General features: G+C 35.7%; 1 protein-coding gene across 1 annotated transcript in view; it reads left to right on the plus strand.

The window, feature by feature from the left end:
* The first annotated feature begins 16,362 nt into the window (after positions 1-16,362).
* ZC3H15 (zinc finger CCCH-type containing 15) overlaps positions 16,363-17,451 on the plus strand; it is a 28,596-nt gene continuing 27,507 nt past the window's right edge. Inside the window, exon 1 of the mRNA XM_036924889.2 lies at positions 16,363-16,577. Coding sequence (XP_036780784.2) covers positions 16,503-16,577 — 75 coding nt within the window. The 5' untranslated portion in view covers positions 16,363-16,502. The remainder of the gene's footprint in view (positions 16,578-17,451) is intronic.

Below are 17,451 nucleotides of genomic sequence, written 5' to 3' on the forward strand. Positions count from 1 at the left end.
TGCTGATGGACAGTGACTGTAAAGGGGTTTATAGGGGAGTCCTGATATAGGGGAGAGCGTAGTAAACATAATATTCGTCATGTAAGTGTAGATTAGTGATACCAAAAACAAAACAAAACAAAACAAAACAAAACAAAAAAAAGGACAGTTCCTGTGTGGTAACCTCCAATGAGTTCTACACAATGGTATAAAGGGCATATACAAGTGTAGGCAAAGGGTCTGTTTGCGTTTATACAGAAGATCAAAGCCTAATTGGGCTACCCCGAAATGAACTAAGATACGATATGAAAGAGAACTTCCAACATCAGCACTCTCTGGAAGACTCATGACAGAAGATGATCATCAAGAAACCCCAACAAAGATCCACGCACTGCTACAGGTGTAGATGCACTCATCCCACCAGCTCCTGGACTTGCCATGGGAATGAAGGAGATATCTAAGCTGGCCTGTGCATACAGTAAAACAACAAATTTGACTGGATCTATACTGTTGGAACTCAACCAAGAATTAGGAGAAGTGCAAATTGTAGCGCTCCAAAATCTTACAACTACAGACTATTTACTGTTAAAAGAACATAAGGGATGTGAACATTCCCCAGGAATGGGTTGTTTTAATTTGTCTGATTTCTCTCAGGCTGTTCAAGTTCAGTTGGACAATATCCACCATATCATAGATAAGTTTTCACAAATGCCTAAGGTGCCTAACTGGTTTTCTTGGTTTCACTGGAGATGGCTGGTAATTACAGATATGCTTTGGTTATGTAACTATACTCCTATTATGCTAATGTGTGTGCGCAATTTAAGTAGTAGCTTAAAACCTATACATGCTGAAGTTACTCTACAGGAAGATATGTCAAAGAAATAATCAAATCTTCCCATGTTTTCTTCCGCCTGCTACTTCTATAGCTTTTCTTCTTCCTTCCTAATTACAACCCTTAAATAGAATTCGTGCCTCATATCAAATTTACCGAGTATCATAATTCTTCCAAGTGGTAAAGACACCTCAAGACAAATGCTGGACATAGAAGCCACAGGGCATAAATATGCATAGAAATAAAAAGCTAACCTTTTCAAACAATAAGGCTTCTCTCTCACTTACCAACTTTACATTTCCCTGTATGGCCCCAGGAGATGACTGGTTAGCCAGAGACGGGTAAGATTCCTCAAGGGAGGAACAACCTAAGGCAAGCACAGTCGCAGGGGGGTCATCAGGTGAGAAATTGGGGATCAACAGAGGTGAGGCTTAGAACCTCACCCCCCTGTTCTGAGAGAAATCTTCTGCATACGTGGATGTTTTATTGCCCTTGTCTAGCTTGGATTAACACATAGTCTACAGGCACACACCTGATCATCTACATTTGCTCTCTTACAACACTAAACTATGTTTTCTACCTTTATCTTGCATCTACCTACCACTTCAGCATTTTATTAAAAATAATAATAATAAAGAGAGAAATGTGGTATCCACATATAAATCAAGTATAAAAACCAAATGAGTATTCATATTTGAACTGTTTATACTTCTTAATGCATGAGCAAAACCGAAAGTTTCTGTGATGACTGCCCTTGTACTGTTCACTATGTAACTTATTCATTATGTAAGAATTTGTTCTCCATGTAAGAACTTGTTTGTTATGCCTCAGAAGATTGGAGACTGACGAAAAGTAGGCTTGGGGTGGATTAATGATTGTGCATTGAGCATTGATTCCCCTATACAGAATTTTATTGTCGTTAACAACCATTTGATCAATAAATATGAGAGATGCCCTCACACACACAAAAAAAATTTGCTTTGTTACAAAAATATTGACTTGTAAACATATTTTTATATGATGATTATTGGTATTACACAAATACCAATAAGTTTTATAATTTCTCCAAATTGGTAATATTATACCATGTAATTGAAATGTGAAGCAAATATGCCTTTAATTTATAGCATTCATTTCGTTAAATGAAAATGAATGATATACTTGTGAATTAAACATTCAGAAGAAAGTGTCAAATTACTGGCAAGAAAATTGCTCTAGCATAGAAATTTAACATAAATTGAGTTACCTAAATCTTTTACATTATTGATATTTTCCCATTCTTTCATTCTCTCCGTTTTCCTCTCTCCTCTCTCTCTCACCTATCTTTCCTCATTTCTTCCTTTTATTGTTTCATTGTTATTGAATACCTAGATAGTAATTTATAGCTTGTAAAATTTTTTTACGTTTTAGTTATTATTTATTTATTTATTTATTTTATCAAGGTATCATTGATATACACTCTTACAAAGGTTTCATATAAAAATATAGTGGTTACTACCTTCATTCATATTATCAAGTCCCCCCCACACCCCACTGAAGTCCCCGTGCCTCAGTGTACTAAGATGCCACAGAGTCACTACTTGTCTTCTCTGTGCTACACTATCTTCCCTGTGACCCCTCCACACTATGTGTACCAAACGTAATACCCCTCAATCCCCTTCTCCCTCCCTCCCCACCAACTCTCCCCCACCCCTCCCCTTTGGTAACCACTAGTCCCTTCTTGGAGTCTGTGAGTCTGATGCAGTTTTGTTCCTTCAGTTTTGCCTTGTTGTTATACTCCACAAATGAGGGAAATCATTTAGTACTTGTCTTTCTCCACCTGGATTATTTCACTGAGCATAGTACCCTCTAGCTCCATCCATGTCGTAGCAAATGGTAGGACTTGTTTTCTTTTTATGGCTAAATAGTATTCCATTGTGTATATGTGCCACCTCTTCTTTATCCATTCATCTACTGATGGACACTGAAGTTGCTTTCATATCTTGGCTATTGTAAATATTGCTGCAATAAACATAAGGGTGCATATGTCTTTTTGAATCTGAGATCTTGTTTTCTTTGGGTAAATTCCTAGGAGTGGAATTTCTGGGGCTAATGGTATTTCTATTTTTAGTTTTTTGAGGAACCTCCATACTACTTTCCACAATGGTTGAACTAATTTACATTCCCACCAGCAGTGTAGGAGGGTTCCCCTTTTCTCTGCATCCTTGCCAGCATTTGTTGTTCCTAGTCTTTTCTATGTTGGCCATCCTTACTGGTGTGAGGTGATATCTCATTGTGGTTTTAATTTGCATTTCCCTGATAATTAGTGATGTGGACTGTCTTTTCATTGCCTCTTGGTCATCTGAATTTCTTCTTTGAAGAATTGTCTGTTCATATCCTCTGCCCATTTTTTAATAGGGTTGTTTGCTTTTTGGGTGTTGAGGCATGTGACTTCTTTATATATTTTGGATGTTAATCCCTTGTCAGATATGTCATTTACAAATATATTCTCCCATACTGTAGGATGCCTTTTTGTTCTACTGATGGTGCCCTTTGCTGTACAAAAGCTTTTTAGCTTTATGTAGTCCCATTTGAACATTTTAAATTTTGTTTCCCTTGCCCGAGGAGATGTGTTCAGGAAAAAGTTCTCATGTTTATATTCAAGAGATTTTTGCCTTTGTTTCCTTCTAAGAGTTTTATGGTTTCATAATTTACATTCAGGTCTTTGATCCATCTTGAGTTTACTTTTGTGTGTGGAGTTACACAGTTATCTGGTTTTACTCTCTTACATGTAGCTGTCCAGTTTTGCCACCAGTTGTTGAAGAGGCTGTCATTTCCCCATTGTTTATCCATGGCTCCTTTATTGTATGTTACTTTGGCTTATGTCTGACTCTATTCTGTTCCACTGGTCTATGGGTCTGTTTTTGTACCTGTACCAAATTATCTTGATTACTGTGGCTTTGTAGTAGAGCTTGAATTCAGGGATCCGAATCTCCCCAGCTTTGGCTCTTCAGGGCCTTTTGTGGTTCTTTCTATATGAATTTTAGAACTAGTCTCTCTAGTTCATTGAAGAATGCTGTTGGTATTTTGATAGGGATTGCATTGAATCTGTAGATTGCTTTAGGCACCATGGCCATTTTGACAATATGAATTCTTCCTATCCATGAGCACGGAATGTGTTTCCATTTATTGGTGTCTTCTTTAATTTCTCTTGTGAGTGTCTTGTCATTTTCAGAGTATCGATCTTTCACTTCATTGGTTAGGTTTATTCCTAGGTATTTTATTCTTTTTGATGCAATTGTGAATGGAATTGTTTCCCTGATTTCTCCTTCTTCTAGTTCATTGCTTGTATGTAGAAATGAAACAGATTTTTTTGCATTCATTTTGTATCCTACAACTTTGCTGAATATAGATATTAGTTCTAGTAGTTTGGGAGTGGATTCTTTAGGGATTTTTAATGCACAATATCATGTCATCTGCCATCAGTGACAGTTTGACTTTTTCCTTACCAATCTGGATGCCTTTCATTTAACTTTTTTTTTAACATATGGTTCCTGAGAAGATACTTCCCACTAAATGATTAGATCTTAAATGAATGCAAGAGAATGCCAACAGTTCTGAGTTTTGCAAAACTGAGTACATCTTAGCTCCCACTACATTATTGTCAATCCTTTGTAAACTCCCAATGTAAATAGTGTAGCCAGTAATGATAATAATAATTGCTATTTGACACTGTTAATGTTTTAACAGCATTGTACTGTGTGCTTTACATGGATTAACTCATTGGATCCTTACAAAAGCAGCTAACATGCAATCTGTTTCTCTCCTATACCACAGTAGGTAGGGGTGGATTTCCTGGGAGAGAATAGGACAGGTGATTTCATCAAGTCTATAGAAACTTGGAGAAGAGTTCGTATGTATGGAATCCTTTGAGCAGGATGTCCCTGACTTAGATTGCTTATAGTAAACAAACCTAGTATTTATGAATTTATGTGTCATGGCTCCTTGGAAAATGTCACATAAAGTATTTAGCTTTCTTAGTATAAAATGGAGATTTCCATACCTTAAATGCTAACTGATCTGTGTGGTGACCTGCATGTCTTCCTTAAGTACCTCATCCATTAGTCTGATATGTACATATAATTGTTATATTAATCTATGGATATATATATATATATGTATGTATCACATTGCTAAATGATATAGATCATGTATATGATATATATAACTGGCAGTGTATGTGTGTATATGTGTGTGTATGTGTATATATGTATTATGTAATGTATATAATTTGAAAAGTAAAGGCCAGGGTGGATGCAGTCAGGATCCAATACCTCTTCTTGCATTACCTATGCTTCTTGATTATATCCTTGAAATTATTAGGAAAACTTTATATTGGATAAGATCTCTGAATCATGTAAATCTGGAATGCAAATGGAATCCTTTGTGCCACCTCAGGGTCAATAACTTGTTCAAGTTTATAGAATTAGAAAGTGATTTCTATCTCACTTCAGAGTTCTTATGTATTATTGTGTTTATAAAAATAATTTACTTTGTCACTCTAAGAAAAAAAGTCCCAACATGCTTTTGTAGAAAATAGTCTGAAGTTCACCTTTTACGAACCTATAACTGATTCAGATATGAACCTCAGTTCCTTTAATTTATAAATGGCAACTCTAATAATCTGTATTTTAAATAATTATGGTATTAAAAAGATGAAATAGCATATATAAAGGAGCTGTGCAGTGGTTTATATTTAGTCCTCAATAAGTGTTGTTTTCTGCCTCTTTTTAATGTTTTCTTCATTCCTATTTAAGAAAGAATGATTGTGAGAACTTGAACAGATAATGCCTACCTGTGACCATAAAATTAAAATTTCTTTGGGAAAACTTCACTTTCCTCATTAATTTTTTTGTTCAAATTACGCAGGTTTATGTAACTTAGTCTTATCAAATTTTATCAAAAATTACTAGAAAGATAGTATTTTGATCACATCTATTCAAGACTATTTTACTACTAAACTCTTACCCATGAATATCTGGTGTCTAAAGATACTCAGATAGTACTTTAAATTTCTAATTTATTTGCAGCTAATCATAAATAACACATTTTTACCTTTGCTAATTGACAATGTTCTAACATCACAAAATGCTAACACTGCAAAATTTTAACATCTATAGCTATTATGCTTCATAAAATATATTTCAGTACCAAAATTATTGTAAGTAACTTCCTGTACCCTTCATAAAGTGCAAACATTTTTAAAAAGTCTTTCCTGGAGTAATTTAACTTTGTTAACCAACTGATGAAGTTTTCAAAGGCTTTTAAAGTGATAAAGGAAGGAGACTGACTCATCTTTACAGTAAGAAGATTGTTGCATTATTAAAAGTATTCCCATTAAAGAACTCTAAAGTTGGCATATAGAATACAGAAAATATTACTTCCCTGCTAACATTCATACATTGTACCTACTATAAGTTATATCTCTTTTAACTATTTTGAAGTACTTAAATAATTTTTCAGTAATTATCTCATTCTTTTTTTAATAAAAAACATGTGAATGTGGCAATAACATTGGAAAATTTCAATATAGAATATATCAAAGTGACTTCTCAGTTAGTAAAAGTGAGCCATTGAAATTTTATAAACATGAAGGTTTAATAAAAGGAATTAGAACTTACACAAAGGCAGCAAGAGCTAGTATGAACAACTGGAAAGCTGCAGCTGGATGGTCAGTGAAACAACTTCGGCCTAAAGCACAGGAGTGGGAGGAAAAGCTGGTGTTCAAGGAGAAGTCCAGTAATGGGATGTGTCCAGGCCAAAGTTGGGAACATGAAGAAGGAGTTTATGGAAAGATCTGCAACGTCTGCCACAATGCGACAATGTGAGCTTGTAAAGTCATCTGCAAAGTCACTGATTAAGGCAGCATCACAGATCTCTGAAAATAATGACTTTTGCTTCACTTCTGCCTTCCGTATCTCACATAAATTACTTTCATTGGCAAATTCTAACCTACAGCCATACAGGGAAGAAGATTCCAGAAATAGTAATTCTTTTCCTTACCAAGATTTATGTTAGAGGCAAGTACACAAGAGATAATCTAGTACAATTATATTTTCTTTATATTTGATAAGATAAGCATTGTATCATCTTATTTCTAGAACATGATGTTTTATGTATTGTTACTATAATAAAATGAAATATGAGTATTCAAACAATAAGTGATTGGAACTTTAATATGGCACTGTTTAAGTAATTCCTTTCCAACTTTTCCCCTTGGATTTGTAGTTTGGGAATAAAAATCAGTCCAAGTCACAAACTCTCTTTGAGTATGAATATGCTAATCTTAAAATGACGAGACAAAATTTTTAGAAGTTTTCTTAGTTAAATGTTGAGCTTCATGCATTGCCATCAATTTGCATTTCACATTTTGATATTTGTTTTCAAAAATATAACAGCTCCTTTAACTTATTAAATAAATAGATTTCTGTTGACTTAGTGCCATCAATCTTCTTTGAGCCACAGATTGCACTAGAGCTGACCAAACTATGTCTAAGTTAGGGTTTGATGTCTTATTGTTAATTTAATTTTTTCTGTTGAAACATACACAACATCCAGTAAAATGCACAGATATTAAACATGTATCTCTATGAAATGAACTAAAAATGAACTCACCTGTGTAATTGTCACTTAGATTAAAATCTGGAACATTATCAACACACCAAATTTCTCTACTGATGATGTCTCCAAACAAAATATTCAGACATCTATGACTATAAATGAAATTGAACGTTTAATCTATTACATAAATGGAATCTAACATATGTATCATTTGTGCTTGTCTTATTTTATCAATATTATATCTGTGACATTGCATGTAGGAGTTGTTCATCAAATGGTATTTCACTGTATGTATGTGGCAGACTTTACTTTTCCATCTCATTATTGATGGGCGTTTGGGTTCTTTCATGTTTGGAGATATTACAAATAATACTACAGAAATTTTTGCACATGCTCTCTGATGCAAATGTACATGTATTTCTGGAATAGAACTGATGGGGGTAGTGTGAATATTTCCAGTTTTAGTAAATGCTGCAAACTGTTTTCTAAAGTGGATTTCTCATTTGTATTCCCACCAGTAGTAAAGTTTCTGTTTCTCCACATCCTCACCAACAATTGATAGAATCATGTTGTTGTTATTTTATTTGGACCCTGTGATAGATGTGCAGTGGTAGAGGAAGCATAAAATTAAAGTTCTCTTATGACTAATGATGTTGAATATATTTATATGAAATTGGCCATTTGTATATCCTCATTTGTGAAGTGTTTGTTCAAGATTTTTGACTTTTTACTGGGATGTTTTTTATTATTGACTCTTAGCAGTTCTTTGTCTTTTTGGATACATTATTATTTTCATGTTTTGTAAATATTGCTCTGTGGCTTCATTTTCACTCTTATGGTGTTTTTTGATGAATAGAATCTCTTAATTTTTGACATCCAGTTCACCCATCTTTCTTTTAGTATTTTACTTCTATGCTTATTCAGAAATTGTTGCCTGTCCTAGGGTCTTAAAGATATTTGCATATGTTAATTTCTAAAGGCTTTAATGTTTTAACTTTCAAATTTAGGTCTATACTGTATTTCTAATGCTTTTGTATAGTGGGAGTGAAGATTCATATTTTTTCATATGGATTTCAAATGAATGATGCAGCACCATTTATTGAAAAGATCACTTTTCCTCATTTCAATGCTGGGGTGGCACTTTGTCATCAGTCAGGTGCCAAATATGGATCAGTATGTTTTCTGTTTATTTCAGCGAGCTGTATGTCTGTCCGTGCACCTACACCACACTCTCTTAATCACTATTGATTCATCTGGTATTGTGCAACTTCCAGCTTTCTTTTTCCACTTCAAAACAGCCTTAGATATATTGACCCTTTGTACTGATATATAAGTTTTAGAATCAATTCATAAGTCAGTTGATAAATTTCTACAAATACAAAAATGTGCTTTAGTTTTTTTGGAATTGCATTGAAGCTAATAGATATTAGTGTATTGAGTCTTCCACTCTGGTAATCACTTTCCATTTGTGGATATTTATGGAATTTATCTCTCCCATTTACTAAGATCTTTAATACATTTTTCTGATGCTTATGTTTTTTAAAATATTGAAGTAATATCAAACTTACGTGAAATTCCAGGTTTCCCAATTGTGAACATTACACATTAGTTCCCTCTCTCTCTTCCTGTCTCTCCTTCTTTCTCTGTTTCCACAAACATGTATAACTTCTCAGACACACATTCCCTATTAGATTTTTCTCAATCAATAGTAATTTGAAAGCATGATGCACTATTATTGCTAAATGCTTCAGTGTGTAATTACTAAAAGGCAGAAACGTTCTCTGTATAACTGTAATACATTGATCAAAACCAGAACTTTGACATATGTTGTCATCTAATCCAAAGATAACATTCAAATTTCACCAACTGTCCATTGATATCTATTGTGGCTGAATAAATAAATAAATTCTAGTCTAGGACCCAATCTGGGACCATGTGTTAAAAAAGTCATAGGTACTTAAACTCTCAATTTGGAATAATTCCTTAATCTTTACTTGTCTTTTCTTTTGTTCTTGATACCATTTTAGGCTGAGGCCAGTTATTTTGTCAAATTTTCCTCATTTTGTTTTTGTATAATATTTATTTGTGATTAGATTCAGGTTACGCATATTTGACCAGAACACCATAGGTGTTCTTCTCAGCATTCTTCTCAGTATACCTTATCAAGAGATGATATAGTTAATGTGTCCCACTGATGTGCTTAGTTCACTGAGTGAAGGTCATGGTTTTCAGGTTTCTCTGCTATAAAGCCACTATTTTGCCTGTTGTAATTAACACAATAATCTTGTTATAGTCTGTAATGTCTTGTGGGAGATACTGTGAGACTACATAAGTATCTGCTTCTCAAAACATTTTCATCCATAAATGTTAGTATCCACTGAAGATAAATGCCTAAAAAAATATGATAATGTTCACCAAATTTTGATTTTTTTTTCAAATTCCACTTTTCATTCTATTTCTATAGAACTTCTTAGTTGACATTTTACTATAAAAATGGTATTTTCCCTCTTTTGTTTATTCATTCTCAACCCTAGTTCCTGTTTGTTATTATTGTTTTTGAAACTTTTATTTAAAAAACTGGACATTAAAAGTGCTCATTGCTGGTAGGCATATTCAGTGGACAGAGTTAGTATATACACCCAGAAACGTGTATATCCTGTATCTATTTCTATGTTTACTCATCTCCAAATGTAAGCTTAGCAACAGAAGCTTACACCAATGTATCCAATTCCAATCCGGTACCATAGGCTTCATTCTTGTCTTCATCTTTCTCACATTTTAAGTCCCTGCTGGTGTCCTTTATCCTTAAGATATTTACTTATTTCTTCATGTCCCTCCTGTTTAACCATTCCCCAATCCAGCCAATTGCTTGTACATCATTCATGTTTGTCTCTTCTATCATGACCACCTGAATTAAAGGAAATAAAAGGGAAAGAAATTGAAATGATAAATATTTTTGAAGAGAAAAGATACAGAACAAACTGATAAGGAAAAAGAAATTGATGAAGTAAGCAAGATGGAGGAAAAGAGACCCTTGTTCATGCACCCCCTTAGCAAGACTAACTGGCAACCATCCATGCTCAAAAATGTCTTTGTGGGAGCTTTGGCATCCAGGTGGGAAATCATGAAATTCCAGTGAGTCCAAGACCACGAAAATTGATTTTGAGAAGATAGATCTGCCCCCAAGAGGCTGACTCACCTACTGTGGTCCTGATCACAGACCCAGGAACAGCTCTGTACCACAAAGGAGTAGGCTTCAGCCCCATTAGCCATGGTCCTGTTACACCATATGCCAAGGCACCTGGTAGGAGTCACCCACTTACACCTTGGATAGCAGGCACACAGACTTCACTCCAGCTGTGGACCCTGAAGTGGCTTGTGAACCAGCTCCAGACCCCATTGGCTTTGATTTGAGAGCCCCTGGAAGTAAATCCACCCAACATGGTCTGACTATAGATTCTAAAAGGGCCCTATTCGCAGCTCCAGTCCCTCCCAGTCATAGTAAGGAGGCAGTCCTACTTACCAGACATCTGGTCAGAGATATGCCCATGCATGCCTCTGGAGCTAGGTCTGCAGACCTCAGTGTTGACTGTGGACTCTGTGAAACAATCTGAGGACTCAGTTCCAGCTCCTCTCAGCCATGGTCCAGGTCCAGTTTTTCCCACACAGGGCCCCATCCAGTGACCAGGCAGCAGCCCTCCCAGGGATGGTAGGAGCCACATCTGTTCATGCACATGGTAGTAGGCCTGCTCTCTGAGGACCCAGCTGTAGATGTGCAAACTGACTTTTGTTCCAGCACTGCCCTACTTAATAAGGTACTGGAGACAGTCATGTCCTTCCAGTGACCAGACAAAATCCATGAACATCCAAGACCCACAAGCCTGCCAACAGTGGACCCCATTGTGGACTCCACAACTGCCTTAAGATAAGCTCCAATCTAGCATGACTATGACTCTGCAGGTAATCTTATCAGACTGAGGAAGTGACAGGATGAGCTCTTTACTTGCCAAAACCAGTTTGCTTAGATGGGAAGAGATGTTTGCTCCTTTAAATACACAAACACTGTTGCAAAGCTATGTGGATCATGAACAATCAGGCAAATACGGCACCACCAAGAGAAACTTAAAAAGCCCTAGTAACCAACTGCAAAGAAATGGAGATCTGTGAGTTGCTAGACAAAGAACTGAATGAAGTCAATTTAAAGTACTCAGTGAAATACAGGAGGACATAGACAAATAAAATCAGGGAAAAAATGTATTAACAAAATGAGAAGTTTAATAAAGAAGAAGAAACCATGAAAAAGAATAAAACAGAAACCCTGATATTGAAGAATATAATGAATATCTAAATGTATAAAGCAAATATTAACAAAATTGAAAGAAGACACAGACACTAACACAATAATAGTAGGAGATTTTAATACTGTACTTTTCAACATGGGATAGATCATTGAGACAGAAAATTAATAGGAAAAGAGCAGACCTGAATAATACTATAGACCAAATGAACCTAATCAACATATACAGAGCATTCCATCCAACAGCACTGGAATATACATACTTTTCAATGCACACAGAACATTCTCTAAGATAGATCTTATGTTGGGCTGCAAAGCAAATCTTAATAAGTATGAAAAGACTGAAATCATATCGTTTTTTTCTCTATCACAATTGTATTAATAACAGTAAAATGGAAAAAATTTCAAATATGTGGAAAGTAAACAACACACTCCTGAAGAACTAATGAGTTAAAGAAGAAATCAAAAGGGAAATTAGGAAGTATCTTGAGACAAATGAAAATTAAAACAGAACACACTAAAATTTACAAGATGGAGCAAGAACAGGTAAAAGAGAAATGCTTATAGCAATAAATGCCAATGTTAAGAAAAAGAATCTCCATCTAACTTTATACCTCAAGAAATTAAATCCAAAGTTAATAGTAGGAAGGATATAATAAGGATTAGATCAGAAATAAATGATATAGATACTAGACAAAAGAAAAAAATCAATAAAACAGAGTTGGGTTTTTGAAAAAAATAAGTAAAATTGACAAATCTTTAGTTAGCCCAACCAAGGAAAAAAGAGAAAGGACTCAAATATATGAAAGAGATGAGATTACAACCAACACTAGAGGAATACAAAATATGATGAGGCTTATATGAACAATTATATGACAGCAAAGTGGATAACCTAGGATACATGGATAAAACTACCAAGACTGATTCATGAAGGAATTCAAAATCTGAACATACCAGTAATGAATGACTTGGGTTGTTGGGCAGTAATCAAAATCATCCCAGTAAATAGAATTCCAGGACAGGTAGTTTCACTGCTGAATTCTAACAAATATTTAAAGAAGAAATAATCTCAATTGTTCTCAAATTCTTATCAAAATTTGAAGAGGAGAAAACACTCCCAAACGCATTTTATGAGGCAACATTACTCTGATACCTAAGTCAGATAAGGGTGTTATAAGAAAACTACTGGTCAATATACCTGATGAATATAGATGCACAAATTTTAAATAAAGCACTAGCAAACCAAATTTAAAAGCACATACAAATGATCATATACCATGATCTGGTGGGATTTGTCCCTGGAGTGAAAGGATGGTTCAACATACACAAACCAATAAATGTAATTCATCACATCCATAGAATGAAAGATAAAAATCAAACTCATGGTTGATCATCAATAGATGCAGAAAAAGCATTTGACAAAATGTAACATCCTTTCATGATAGAAACCCTTGACATATTACATATGGAAGGAAGATCTGTCAACACAATAAAGTCCATATACAAAAATTCACAGATAACATTATAATCAATGCAGAAAAATTGAAAGATTTTCCTCTGAGATCAGGAATAAGACAAGGTTGCCCACTCTTATACTCCTTTTCAGTATGTTACTGAAAGTCTTAGCTAGAACAGGTAGGCAAGACAAAGAAATAAAAGACATCCTAATCAGGAAGGAAGAAGTAAAACTGTCACTGTTTGTGGATGACATGATCTTATATTTGGAAGATCCCAAAATCAATAAGAAAAATACCATGGAATTCATCCATAATTTTAGTAAAATGGTAGGATACAAAATCAACCTACAGAAGCAATGGCATTCCTTTACAGTAATGATGAAACATTATAAAAAGAATAGAGAACGCTATCTCAATCACAATAGCATCAAAAACAATAAAATACTTAGGAATAAATTTAACTAAGGAAGTGGAAGATAGGTAAAATGAAAACTATAAGACTTTGCTGAAAGAAGTTGAAGACATAAACAAATGGAAAGACATCCTGTGTTCATGGTTTGGAAGAATAGCCATTGTTAAAATGGCCATGCTACACAATTAATCCTCATCAGCATACCAAAAGCATTTCATTTCCTCACAAAAATAGAAGAAACAATCCTAAAATTTGTGTGGAATGACAAAAGACTTCGAATAGCAAAAGCAATACTGAAAAAAAAAAAAATCAAAAAGTATCATTCTTCCTGGTTTCAAAGTATGTTTCAAAACCGTATTAATGAAAATGGCACAATAATGGCAAAAAAATAGACACATCACCAGTGGAACCAAATAGCTCAGAATTATATCCTAGGTTATACAGTCAATTAATATCTGAAAAGAGAAATAAGAACACCCAATGGGGGAAGGATAGTCTCTTCAACAAATGGTGCTGGAAAACTAGAGAAACATGTAGAACAATGAATTCAGACCTCTATCTCACACGTTAACTCAAAGTGGATCAAAGAGTTAACACTTAAGACCTAATATCATAAAAGTCCTAAAAGAAAACATAGGGATGAAGCTCATCAGTATTGGAGTGGCAATGATCTTTTTCACATGATGCCCAAAGCACAAACAACAGAAACAAAACTCTTCAAATGGGACTTCATCAAACTCAAAACCGTCTGCATAGCAAAAGAAACAATTAACAAAATGAAACAGCAGTCTACAAAATGGGAGAAAAAAATTTTCAAACTATGTATTGGATGAGGGATTAATATCCAAAATATGTAAAGAACAGCTTATTAGAAAACAAACAATGTGAATAAACAATAGGCAGAATAACTAAACAGGCATTTTTCCAAAGAGGACCTGAAAATGGCCAACAGTTACATGAAAATATGATCAAAATCATTAGGGAAATGCAAATCAAAACCACACGAGATATTATCTCACCCCTGTTGCTGTCATCAAGAAGATGACACAAGTTCTAGTGAGGCTCTGGTGAAAAGGAACCCTTATACACCACTGATGGGGATGTAAATTAGTCCACCTATATGGAAAACAATATGGAGTTTCCTCAAAAAATTAAATAGATTATGTGGTCTAGTAATTACACCTCTGTGTATATACCCACAGGAAATGAAAGCAGGATTTTAACAAGATATATGCAGACCCCTGTTTATTACAGCATTATTCACAATATCCAAAATACGTAAAAATTCTGAATGCCCATCATTGGATAAAACTTTTGGGTACATGTACACAATGGAATATTATTCAGCCATGTGAAAGAAAGCTATCTTGTCATTTGTGAAAGTATGGATATACCTTGAGAACATGTTAAAATAAGTCAGAGAAAGACAAGTATTATATGATATCAGTCATCTGTAGAGTCTAAAAATGTCAAGTCTGTAAAAAAGGGAGTAAAATGACAATTATCATGGAATGGGAAGTAGGTGGATAAAATCGATCGTGTTTAAGGGTACAAAGTTGTAGTGACTAGTATAGAAGCCATAGAGATCTAATGCCCAGTATAATGAATATAGAAATTAAAATTGCACTATGGTGTAATGTGGTAGATATTGCTTCAAAAGCAATCACATTACAATAGATAAATGTACAAAGTAAAAGCTGTACACCTTAAATTTACCAAATGTTAACGTGTCAAATCAAAAAAAAAACCAACAACCTGAGTGTGTACACAATAAAATCTTCAGATTACAATACAAAAATATAATTTGTTAAATTCATCGTAGACATTCTAGAATGCTCTTGCTCTTTATTTCTTCCAAAATATAAGATCTATTAAATCTTATTCTTTTAAGATAGAAAAGAATAGATATTTATGTTTTCAAACAGAGATATATTTCATGTTTGTGTGTAGCCAACAGATTCTGTGTGCATCCCTTTTGTGTGTCTCTGTGTAAAATGACCTTGAAGAACCACATTATCTCCCTGAGATTAAGTTCATTTAGGAAAACAGGACCTATCTGTGTGAAACAGGAAAAAATACTACAAATGGAAGTGAGATCACAAGATAGCATGTGATTAATTCCAAGTGAATACTGTTCCGTGATATTATGAGAAAAGGTTAGGTTATGGTAAAAGCTTTATGAAAGGAGACTAAACCATAAAGAATGATCAGATTTCATGAAACAGGACTTTTTTCAGTCTGGTTTTAGATTTAGTGTGATACTTAATATATTACGATACTAGTAGAGTAACTCAACAGAATAATTGCATTTTTAAATTCTATGTATTGTAAAATATATAACAAAAATGAAATACCTGTAAAATAATCACAGGGAGGCTAAGATTCATTTATTCTTTAAGTTAAATAACAATTCTTTATTTCTAAATTCTGAAGTAGATGAGCCATTATTCATAAAAATAGAAAATCCATTTGATATGAAAACGCAAAGAAAGAAAAAATGCTTCTTGAAATTGACCTTAATCAGCAGGTTATGCGTAAGAGAACGGGAAGGCAGGACACAAGCACAGTGAATGCCAAGCCACTCGCCCCGATCCATCATAAGACCTCCAGCAACTTAGACAGGGCCAAGTGGCTGAGCGACATCACGTGTGACGCAAAATCATTTTCCCACGTCCAGTGCCTGCCCCCTCCTGGCCGGCCCAAAAGCGCAGGCGCAGCACCGCTTCCGGGCGCCTCTCCTCGCTGCCCACAATGCTCTACGGCACCGACCTGTCGCAAAGGCCGCGTTGCAGCGGCTGGTGAGCGACTCGCTTTCCTGCGGTGAGGCGGCGACGGTGGTCCGCGTCTTCTCTTCCTGCCGTGGGACCAGATACCCTAAGGGTGTCCAGCTGCGCTTAAGTCTGGCCGGTGCCACCTGTCTACGCAATGCCCCCCAAGAAACAGGCTCAGGCCGGGGGCAGCAAAAAGGCCGAGCAGAAAAAGAAGGAGAAGATTATCGAAGTGAGTACCCACCCCCTCCCCCACGCGCGCGGCGAGCCCTCAGGGAAACAGCCTCCTGGTCCCCCTCTGCCTGGCTCCTGCTCCGCCTTCTAGGGCCACGTGCACCTCCCGTCGGCTGTGTGGCCCACTGCCCTTTTCCAGCCCCCTGATGAAGTGCGCTGCCTCTCATCGCTATAGGGACGCTGCTGGCTCCCCCGCGCCCAGCCTTTGCTTCCCCGCCCACACTCCCGCCTTCTCCTACCGGGGAGTGAATCGACCCCCCCACACCTCCAGTGCCGGCCGCAGGGGTCTGTCCTTCACCAGTACTCAAGGTTGAAGCCTCTTCTAGGCTCCTGGTTTTAAAAAGTACACTGATAGGGCTCGGGCAAGGCTCTCTCTGGAAGGCCGAATCATGACGAGTCTTTGTGTTCCTTTTTTCTTTACTCATCACCTAGGACTACTTACTTTTTTTGACCCAGTAAATTCTCGTCTCATGGTCTTTCAATCCTCTAAACTGTTTCAAGTTCCATAAAGAGTGAAGGTTTCTTTCAGATCGCAGCCCACTGTCTCATGTATATAGCGCTCGATACATATATTCTGAAAAAAGTTGATTAATGCTTTAAAAAAGATTACAATTCAGTATTACTAGCTGCTTTAAGTGCAGTACTCGAATTTGTTACGTGTGTGTGGACATACATACATACGTATATTTATGTTTATATTCATTTAATGCATTGAGCCTATAGTCTTTTAGTGGCCGAACAACACTATTGACCTTCTTAAATGTTTTATATTTGTCTTTCAACGACTGTATCCGAGTTTCCTCCGAGTGAACCATATTTGCGATTACATAAACATATATGGCCCCCAACGAGATACTTCTTACCTTGATTCC

The sequence above is a fragment of the Manis pentadactyla genome, chromosome 6 (assembly GCF_030020395.1).
Source record: "Manis pentadactyla isolate mManPen7 chromosome 6, mManPen7.hap1, whole genome shotgun sequence".
Taxonomy (NCBI): domain Eukaryota; kingdom Metazoa; phylum Chordata; class Mammalia; order Pholidota; family Manidae; genus Manis; species Manis pentadactyla.